The 10,798-nt window shown below is 43.5% G+C and overlaps 1 protein-coding gene across 1 annotated transcript; it reads right to left on the minus strand.

Moving 5' to 3' along the window:
* Positions 1 to 1,308: 1,308 nt before the first annotated feature.
* LOC123991073 (oxygen-regulated protein 1-like) lies at positions 1,309 to 10,531 on the minus strand. Its single transcript, XM_046292250.1, has 3 exons — positions 9,917 to 10,531; positions 9,030 to 9,189; positions 1,309 to 8,563 (listed from the first exon to the last, which is right to left on the minus strand). The coding sequence occupies exons 1-3, from the start codon at positions 10,394 to 10,396 to the stop codon at positions 1,872 to 1,874; spliced, it is 7,332 nt and encodes a 2,443-aa protein (XP_046148206.1). The 5' UTR covers positions 10,397 to 10,531; the 3' UTR covers positions 1,309 to 1,871.
* Between the last annotated feature and the right edge of the window lie 267 nt (positions 10,532 to 10,798).

Raw genomic sequence — 10,798 nt, forward strand, 5'->3', positions numbered from 1 at the left:
GATGTGTTTTGAGCATGAATGTAGTATTCGTAATGTGATAACCTTCACAAGTTGAGCTTCATGGTTACATATCACGACTTTGAATAGGTTGGGTGATGAAGGCTTATTCTACCACCTAGTGGACATAGTATATTCCAACATATTTTCTTTGTACCAGTGGTGGCCAGTACAGACAAAGCCCAATGTTACCATGAAGTTGATGCATTTGTAACGGATGTGAAACGGCTAGCTTAGTTAGCGGTGGTGCGAGCTAAATAGCGTTTCACTCGGTGACGTCACCTGCTCTGAGACCTTGAAGTAGTAGTACCCCTTGCTCTGCAAGGGCCGTGGCTTTTGTGGAGCGATGGGTAACGATGCTTCGAGGGTGACTGTTATTGATGTGTGCAGAGGGACCCTGGTTCGCGACCGGGTATGGGCGAGGGGACGGTCTAAAGTTATACTGTTACACATTGTTTGGCATCTTATCATTCATAGTGCCTCTATTTGACAGACGGGCTTCTATCCGTCTTGCTGTTGAATGTTCTAATTAGAGCCACAGTCATTACCGCCACAGCATGAATGGGTGGGTGTTCTATTACTGTCAATCGTGTGTATTATAGTCAGTCACACATTTCCCTGTGAGTTTCATATCAACTCTCTGAGACTGGCTGATGCTAGTACAGAAAATAATCGATGCTATGACACCAGTCATAGCAAATCAATGGATCTGACCTGGCCACCGTCTCAACTGAAAGGGATTTTGTCTGTCTTAAATCTGGCCACCATGCTCTCATTCTGTGTCTTTGTAGATGGATTGATGTAAACACTCTCTCCTGCTCGTGCATTCCTCGCCTCTCCTGTCACAACACCGGGCCTGCTCCATGGTTACTTCAGAGAAACAAAAGAACCTTAGAACAACATAGATACTTCCTCAGACGGAGGGCGTGAGAAAACACTGAGCTACGTTGATCCTCAGAGCTGCTCTGATACTGATCAGGAAAAATGCTGGAAACGAATGGACATTTATGAGAAAAAAAAAGATCTAACAGGCCAGCAGTAAATCTGAAAAGATAAAAACCAGGAGGTCAGTCACCATTACAGCATAATGAATGACTACTTCCAAACACTATAGAGAAAATGATTTCCTCAAATTGCAGGGTCTGCTGATGAGCCATTAAAAATGAACACCCACAAAATGAGAATATTCACAGAAAATGGACATTATAGTAGATGATCCCTTTACAGGTGCTTTTACTATACTCGTCAGCCTGTGGCTACAATGACCAAAGGGAATAGACAAACACAGGGTAGACGAAACCGGTATAGATTCTGTTTTGTTTAATTGACATATCACAAAAATAAAGTGAAGAAACTCAACAGAACAATAGATCACAGCTGCCAGAAATGTAGAAAGGTCATAAACATCTATATACAACTACTGTAATAAAAGTTTATCTGTTATTGCAAGTTATGCTCATGGTTATTATGTTTGTAAATGCAAGCTGGAGCTTTCGGAGTTCACTCTCTTATGTAAGGATGCAAGAGAAATGCAATTACACAGATAAATTAACTACAGCTAATACACAATACAACATTAAGTATCAGGCAGGGGGTTACTTATAGACAATACATTTCTAGAGCATGAACTAACAATGTGCCATAAGATCAGTCCAGTGTCTCCTTTGAGAAGATTGTGTAGATCTGTAGGGGGGGTAAATCTAATGTAATCCTTTTTAAAAATTGAATTTTAAGGCAGCAAGATTTGAAAAATGTTAAAGGGGTGTAGACTTTCTATAGGCACTGTATATGACATCTCCTGGTACCTTTGAATAGCTTCAGTAGATTCTAAGCTGCCTGTGGAGAAAAAAAGTCCACATTTAAGTGTGTCACAGTCACAGGATGGGGCAGTGCTGGCCACATGAGAAGTAGAGCATCTCTAGCGCATCTGGCTCCTGTGGAATTTTCATGACATCTGTCTGACCTTTGCCAGGCTGACGTTTGCCAGGCTGTACCACCACAACCTTTCCACCTCCCGGGCCTTCTATTAGAGGGTGCACTTTATTATCTGGCATCTTGAAGTCAGTAGGGGCAAAAGCTATTCCATTCTTCTCAGCCCACAGTTTTGGTTTCTCTGTCTTGTCTTTACTGTCCTTTGAGACTTCACCCTTAGCACTGCCCTTGCTGACGGGGCTTAGGTCATCCTGGTGCGGGTCTGAGTCACAGCCATGAGGCAGATTGAAATAGGTGCACTTTGGCACCAAAGGCTTCACAGACTTCACTATGTCCTCCAAATCAGTGTGGCCGAAAAGGGAGTAAGGGACGTCTTCTTCTGTATCTTTGCACACATCTTCAGTTGATGCAGATGTGTTCTTGTTGATATCAATAGGCTCGGAGACAGACTTTCTGATCACGCTCTCTCTGAGGAGCCACCTGTCTTTGTCTATCAGGAAACAGTCTCCAGGCTCGACCTGTGCATTGAAGGCGATATACCGTGTTGGATCACTGTATGTGCCTACAGAGCTTGTGGCATTGAAGTATGATAAGTCAGACATCCCTTTGGTCTGTGCATTATGAAATGGGGAAAGGCTGATCTTACCAGGAAATTCTCTGGGCTTGGGTTTCAGGGGAGGTGGTGGTGGCTGACTTTCACGGGCACGGTCTTTGACATTGGTATCTTTCTTTCCATAAAGCCTTTCGATTGTTCTCCTGACAACGCATTTGGTGATGGATTTCTTCACTGAATCATCCTCACCACTGGACGTCTCAGTTGATGTCTGTGATTGATGACCACCACTGCCAGAAGTCTCCGGTCTGTTGTCAGACAGACCTGAGGTGTTTTGGCTGGGTAGTCTTGTTTGTCCATACAGATTGTCCACAACGCTTTTTGCTATAAACAATTCCTTTATTGACTTGACCCTATTTCCGTCAGGCTCTCTAGTTATACAGCCATCATAGCTAAATGCCAACAAGGATCGTGGAGCTGGGGGGGACATGACTACAGTCTCTGATGTATTTATAGGCCACGTTGTCCTTTTAAAAGTGTGCACATGAGCTTTGTCTTGCTCTTTGGCATCATCACCGCCTGAGACAGCAGAAACCTCTATTTGGCCAAACGGTTTGATGCCAGTTGTCGCTATAGTAATGCTTTTCCCTTGCTTTACATCAGCAATCTTCTTATCCAGTATTTTTACTCGCTCTGCTACAGATGGTAATGGCTCCTCAAAACAGTTGGTTGTTTTTGCTTCAGTCTTTTCATAATGTTTATCCTCCTCAGAAGGCTCTTCCTCTAAGGTTTCCTGATACTCCTCCTCTGGGTATGGCTCATCCTCTAGACTAACATGTTCTACATCAGAGCTAGACAGCTTCTCTTCATAGCTACACTGATTATCCTCAAAGTTTGCTTCTTCTGCAGTATCAGTTTGTTGTTCGAAGCTAACATGCTGCGCGCTATTCTTCCCACTATCCTTATCCATCCTGTCAGCAATAGAATGCTGTTTGAACAATCTAGGCAGTGTTTCTCTGACAGTACACTCAGTTTCTTTTTGAGTAGTCTGCTTCACCCATAAGTGAGTCTGCTCATCCTGCACGTTAATGTGTGCATTTGCATAGCTCAAGTCATCTTCATGGCTTTCCTCTTCCTCCCCTAAGCTAGGCTTGTCTTCTTCAGGGGTGAACTCTATTTTTTCTCGACTAACCTGCATCTTCATACATTTAACACCCTTCTCTTCATGACTTGGCTGGTTCTCAATGTGACATTCCAGCTCTTCCTCTGAGCTAACCTGCTGTTCTTCACGATTAGACATGCTTTCCTCACTGCTAACCTTTGCATCCATACATTTAATCTCAGTGTCTTCATGGTTTGGTTGGTTCTCAACATGATGTTCCAGCTCTTCATCTGAGATAGCCTGGTCTTCTTCAAGGGTCGACTTTCCGTCCTCACTGCTATCCTGCAGCGCCAAGCATTTGACCTCTGGCTCCTCATGGTTTGGCTGATCTTCTATATGACATTCATATTCTTCCTCTGAGGTAGCCTGCTCCTTGAGGCTGGATACTCTTTCCTCATAGCTAACCTGCAGCCCCACATAGCTTGGCTGATCCTCTATGTGACATTGCTGCTCTTCCTCCAAGCATTCATCCTCCATACATCTATTTTCTGATACCATATAGCTTAGTTGGTCCTCAACATGACATTCCTGTTCTTCCTCCAAGCTTTCCTCCTCCTCCCTGCTAACCTTCAACTCAACAAGTGTGACCTCGGACTCCTCATGTTGGTTTGAGCTAGCCCGGGTTTGTTCAGCAGTGGACTGTCCGTCTTCATTGCTAAGCTGCAGCTCCATACATTTGTTCTCCTGCTCCACAAGTGCATTCTCAATATAGTATTCCTGCTCTTCCTCCAAGCTTTCCTCCTCCTCCACATAGCTTGACTGCATGTCCCCATCCTTCACTTTGGTCTTCAAGGGACACGCTTGCAGTTCCAAATAGCCATCATGCAATGCTAAACTGTAAGCCTGCTCTATGTCTGAGTATGTCTGTTCTTTATCATGGTCAATCTGTTTGTCGCTACATTTAGCCTCTTCTTCCCAGTTGTCCTGCTCAAGTTCAGAACCTTCCTTATTCGCTGCCTGTCTGCTTCTATGGCAAGTAAAATCCTCTTTAAATTTTTGTTCTTCTGAGGAGAAGGGCTGCTCTTGCCTACTGCTTTGGCTCTCTGGGATTGGTGACATCTTGTTTTCAGTCACCTCTTTGGGATGGTAAATATTTCTAAATCTTTTAACGATGGATTTAACATCAACATTAGCTTCAATATTAAGCACATTATCATTTGAAGCCTCTTCCTTAGGGACTGCAGTTGATTTGGCATTTACCCTTTCCTCTGGGAATGACACTTTTTCATTTGCTTCTTTAGACATTTCTATTTCATCGCCCTCCACCATGCTTTCGCTCACCCCCGTTGGAAGGGCTGCCAATGCTTCCCAAAACTTTCCAGGCAAGTCAAGCTCATGTATTAGCTCATCGATATCCAATGACTTTTCTTCAATGATGTAGTCCTTCTCTGGACATGTCTCAAACAAGACATTGTGCTCTGAACTGTTCGGTGTTGAGCTGCGACTTCTGACTTTGCTGTTGAGTTCCTGGAAACCCTTCCAACTTTGAAGCAGTTGTGTGGAAGTTGACTTTTGCAATTCTGACAGACTAGCTTTCAACTCCTCTGCACCCTCCATATTGGCAATTTCTCTCAGAGACTCCATAATTTTCAAAGCCTCAGCACAGCTTACACTGTTAGTGAAGCATTCCTTTAAAGTAATAACAGATAAGAAAGAAAGGAGAGCTTCAGTAGATGACCCAAATGTAGAGGCCACATGGGAGGAGAAATCAGGCAAGCTGTTTGACTTTTCAAGACAAGATGGACGATTGTTGTGTGTGATTTGTCTAATTGACTGAATTGAGAAACAGAGCTTCTCTAGCACAGGTTTCATATCTGGCTGGGGAGGAAGTTTGTCTGTGTGTGACGGTATCTGTGTTTTTGTTAGGGGCTCCTCTGCTGTTACTCTGGTACTGTCTCCCTGGTCTGAATTGCTCAGCTTATCATCCCCGTTCATCTCTTCGTGATTCACTAAAGTGGGACTGGGAGGTATTGGCTTCTTCTTCATTAGGAGTTTAGGTGTTGATGGTCCTTTCAGAGTGGAGTGGTTAAACAATGTTGTTTTTTCCAAAACATGGCCAGTGGTTGATATGGGTCTTTCATCTGATGTGAGACTAGCAGGTGATGTCGACATGAAACATGAGGGACTACTAGCTAAGGGAGCCTCATCTAAGACAATGTTGGATATCCAAGTTTTAGCAAGCAGTGATGTCTTTTCAGGTGAGAGACCATTGGAGATTGGTGCCTTATCCATCAACCCCTTTTCCACAGTCGGATCACTGGATATTGAAGACTTCTCAGCTGAAGCTTTTCTAAGTGTTAGTTGCTTTTCCAGGATGAGATTACTGACCAATCTTGTCTTTTTTGTTGGAAGTTTAGGTGATGGTGGTTCTTTCAGAGTGGAGTGGTTGAACAATGTTGTCTTTTCAAATACATGGCCAGTAGGCGATGGAGCCTTATTTGATGAAGGAATGCTTGATAAGGGTTGTTCTTCATCACCTAGACTACTAGGTGATGAATACATGAAATATGAAGGACTGCTACCTATGGAAGACACATCTAAGTCTTTGTTGGATAATGGTGCCTTCTCCATCTGCGTTTTAGCAGGCAGTTGTGTCTTCTCAGGCGAGAGACTGTTTGAGACTGGGGTCTTCTCTATTGAGGAGCTATTTGGTACTGATTGATTTTCCAATGACAGACCATTTGTGATAGGTGGCTTCTCTTCTGAGATATTTTTAGGCATAGATGTTTCTTCCAATGAATGACTGTCAGATGGTGATGGCTTTTCTACTAAGATTATTGCAGTAGGAGAGACGGAGAGACCGTTGGAGAAAAGTGTCTTTTCCACTGAGAGATTAATGGGCAACCTTTCCTGTGTAGTATCACTGTGTAATGGAGTCTTTTGCGATGATTGGTCAGAAGGACATGGTAATGTTTTGTTTTCCAAAGCCAGGTTGGTCCTTGTTGCTATATTTTCAAATGTTCTATTTGGAAATGCAGTCGTTTCCAAAGATAGACTACTTGGTATTTGTGTTATTTCCTTAAACAAAGAAGGCTCATCTTCTTCAGTATCCATTTCACAATTGAATTCTGATACATCTGGAACAATGTCTCCCTCAGTTTCTACCGGAGACATTGTTGGTGTCTCCACATTTTGAGTTTCCTCCACTGGGTCTGGGTACACAGTTGGGAGGGCTTTCTCTAACCAATTCTCAACATATTCATTGATATTAGAAGAGCTCAGATCATGACTCTCTTTATCAATCCTTCTCTCCTCGTGCATAGACCTCTGCCTTTTTAGTGTTCCGTCCACCTGGGCCTCCGTCGGAAATGTAACATGCAATACGTTCTTCTTTACTGAAACTGAAGTCTTGTTTCTATTTTCAGTAACATGTAATTCTTTCACTGCCGATTCCTTTGGGTTTTCAATATTTAAATTGATTTCCTTTCCTTTTAGTTTCTTTTTGTTTTTGATGAGACTTCTGCCAGGTTTTGGTCCATACATTTTCCTTATGGATACATTGCTGCTAAACCCCCCAGTTTTCACTATTTTATTGTTTCCAGGAGCATTTTCATTACTCTCTTTACGTCTTTTGTCTGGTGTTGTAACCTTACGAACCTGGTTCTTTTTAACTTTGGGCTTTGAGAACATTTTCTTGACTTTCTTTACACCAGTGGTGGAGTTTTCTTTGCTTGCTTCAGAGACCCACTCTGGGGTGTCATTGTCTTTGGTGGGTATGGAGAGAGGGGTTTTATGGACATTTAGTACCCTGTTGCGTAGGAGAGATCCTCCAGCCTTACATTTGGGGATGGTAAACTCAGATGAAAGAGACTGGTCAGCCCTCCACACGCTGATTGAATTTGAGGCTGTAGAGGGTCTACCCAGCTCCAGCTCCAAGTCATTACTGGAGGACAACTGGGCTGTGTCAGAGGTGGCTGTTCTTCCGTACATCATCCCATATATGGACACACCCTGGACATTGTACTGGCTGTTAGCCAGGAAATTGTCCTGACAGGTCTGCTGCTCGTATATGTGCATTACACTTTCTATGACTTCCTCCCCGTCATCTTGGATCTGCAAGATCTCAGCCATGCCTGATTTAAAAGTCGATTGAGTCTTATTGTAATTGTTGATATCCACAGATCCAACTCCCCTTGGTTTAGGAACTGGCTTGCTGCTGCACTGTCTGCCCATGCGGTATTCCTCCTTTACCTCTCCGTTCTCAGTTGTCTCTCTGTAGGAGTTAGAACCTACCATGTTCTCCTGAATCTCATCTCCCAACATTGTTTTGAGGCTCTCCACTGAGGCCTGCTTCTGTCTGTATCTCCTGGGTCCTGGGGTAGGAGCCCTCCTGGGAGAGACCACACCCACATGTGTTTTAGTATCATCCTCATTGTCTACTTCCACACTGGTAAGTCTGCTGGTCTCTGGAGGCATATCGTCCTTATCATCATGATCATCCTTTTTAACATTGTACCCATTGATGGTGCCCATGGTGTTGGGTTGTGTTGGTGGTAGGATGCTGGACTCAGGAGAACTGTTCTCCAGCTCAGACTCAACCGCACTGAGCTGGTTGGCCACACTGGACCTGCTCAGGGTGGTGGTCCAGTGGATGGTTTCTTCCTCCCGGATGGTTAGTCGCACCTTCATCTCCACTGTCATGCTGCCATCCTGGTTCACCCGAAAGGACTTCTCAATGTCATCGTCACCGGGGATGCAGTTGTCTGCCCCTTCACCCCTATCTCCATGGTGGGAGTCGCCATCTGTTTCGGCCACTGACTCTAGAAAATGGCCAGCCTCCAGTTCTACAGATTCTGCGTTGTTACTGGAGAGGTCACACTCACTTCCTGCAATGCAGTGGTTTATCTGATTCACAAAGTATCTCTCTGACAATGGGGAGAAAAGTTTTGATTTGCCGCTAGATATAGGTTTCTTTTTCCCTTTGGAGTGGATCAAAGGAGAGAGTGTAGAACGATGGATGGGTATTTTTTGGGAGGCAAGAATGTTTCAGCAGGTCAGCAAAGAAAAAGAGATCAAAAACAATAGTTAGGAAAACCAGATCCACAGTCTACACAGTTCATACTGCATAATGACTGACGGCATATGAAGAGAGTAGGCCTTTGTAGGTCATTCATGGTATTATGGATGATAGTAATGTCTCAGCTCTTTCCCACTGCTTATCCCGTACAAGCATGTAGACACGGAGGGGATAGATTACTACTGGACAGACAGTAGCACTGTAGATGTGACACATGAATGTTTAACAATGCATTTTCAATATTCTCAAAGTAATGCAAAACATGCCAGTTAATAGGCAGATTACTATCCAAATTATTTTTAAAACATCAAGACAAAAACATGCTTCAAAATACATACAAAATGTTGAGTGAACATAATGAGACTTACGGGATGCTGGTTGCTTTCGTCTTTTAGATGCCATTCGTCTAGCAGGCGGCCATGTTGAAGCAGAAATTTTTTGTGTCTCGTAGTTCCCAGATTTAAAAGCCTCGCGACCAGCAGCTACTACAATACCAGAGCATAAAATCAGAGCTGGGAGCCCATCCACCTGCAGACAGACAAATGAAATATTTTAACTGTAATAGTGGAATAAAATGTTGTTGTGAACGGCATCTATTAATGATTCAAATAGCTTACTTTTAGAATCATGACTTAAGACTAATACTGTATGTATCCAAAATATTTCCATGCTGTATGTACCTAAATATGTACCTAAATACTGGTATGTACTTAAATCATGTTTGTACCTAAATCAGAAGTACAATTTAATTGATTTCATCAATTGAATTAATGAATTGAATTGAAAAATGTATCATTCAATAAATATGTGACACCAGGGCTATGTATGAAATCTCATGACACATCAGCAGAAGATACACACCCTGAGGTCCTTAGCAACACTATCCCAAAATGCCTTCTCAGTTAAAAGGATATAACAATTGAGGAGCTTAACACTTTCCCTTTTTCTGTCAGTTATTTATGGGTCCTGCTGTGAGTCCAACTATTATGGGTCAGTAAGGCCAATCAGTTGCCAATCAGTTGGGGCCAGGTCACCTCCAGTCTTGAGGTGAGCCCATCACAGAATAATGCCAATGCATGATGTGTGAGATAAGAGTTGAGTGCCTGAACCTCCATGTGTTTGGTTACAGTATCAGCACTGGTTTCCTGCCTAACTAGACCTTGAGATTAAACATATGAAATATGTGTTTCTAAACAATATCAAGCAAATAAGCAAGTAACTTTATAGTGTCCATTGGCATGGGGAGAGCACTTACCCTTCTTCCATCTGGTGTGTGTAGTTTTACCACAGGAAAGTGCATCAACTCGGACAAGTAATCCAGCAGAGCCTCAAATGTGCGAGTGGTTCTCTTCTGTAGCATCAGATTATGTTTGACACTGGGGTCCCCATTCTGGAATACCATCAACCTCTTAGGTGTGCATACAGGGGTATTTATGTGCATGGGCCTGCCAGGGTTCTGTTTGGCCAGCTGCAAGGCCCGACGCCGGGCGCTCATGGGGCGGGCATTGTACCAAGGTGGTAGCTTCTTATTGGCTACTGCCATGTTAATGGGTTTGACCTTCCGCTGGTCAGAGCAGATGTAGGCCTTCCCATCCTCCAGTTCATCTAGTGTGTGCACTGCATGGACCCCTCGGGGAGTGGTGATGTTCCTTACTCCGAATGGCAGCGGGACCTTCTTGGAGAGGCTGTCTAGGAGGGCATCGAAAGTCTTGAAGGTGCGGTTGTTGATGACCATGCGCAGGCCATTGAACTGAGGGTCACCGCTCTTATAGAAGCAGATGCGCTTGGAGGCGATGGGGTCTGTGATATATGGGTGGCGTGACGTGGTCACTGTGTGCCCACTCCCTGAGAACTGGTCCTGGGTGCGCTTTGTGAGCACCACGTCACTCATTTTGATTGGTTAATAGGCTACAGAGAGAAAGGGGAGATGGATGAAGAAGAAATAATGATAAACATTAGTTACTTGATTATTATGAGATTGTGATATCTGTTGTAGTATATCAGATTAACTTTCAAGGATAAATATCAAACCTGCATTGCAGTGGTATCACCAGTAGTATGTTTTCTCTAAATCAAATAAAACAACAGAATAGTTTTGGACAGTGGTTCATTAGCAGGTTGACTCCCCTCAAGGTTC

The sequence above is a fragment of the Oncorhynchus gorbuscha genome, linkage group LG12, assembly GCF_021184085.1.
Source record: "Oncorhynchus gorbuscha isolate QuinsamMale2020 ecotype Even-year linkage group LG12, OgorEven_v1.0, whole genome shotgun sequence".
Classification (NCBI taxonomy): Eukaryota; Metazoa; Chordata; class Actinopteri; order Salmoniformes; family Salmonidae; genus Oncorhynchus; species Oncorhynchus gorbuscha.

What these genes read in the sequence shown, in the direction of transcription:
- LOC123991073 (XM_046292250.1), bottom strand. Translation starts at nt 10,396, where the DNA reads ATGGTCATCAACAACCGCACCTTCAAGACTTTCGATGCCCTCCTAGAC. An exon ending in ACACACCAGATGGAAGAAGG is followed by an intron (nt 9,190 to 9,916) that starts GTAAGTGCTCTC and finishes GTCTGTCTGCAG; the next exon opens with GTGGATGGGCTCCCAGCTCT. An exon ending in ACGAAAGCAACCAGCATCCC is followed by an intron (nt 8,564 to 9,029) that starts GTAAGTCTCATT and finishes TCCACTCCAAAG; the next exon opens with GGAAAAAGAAACCTATATCT.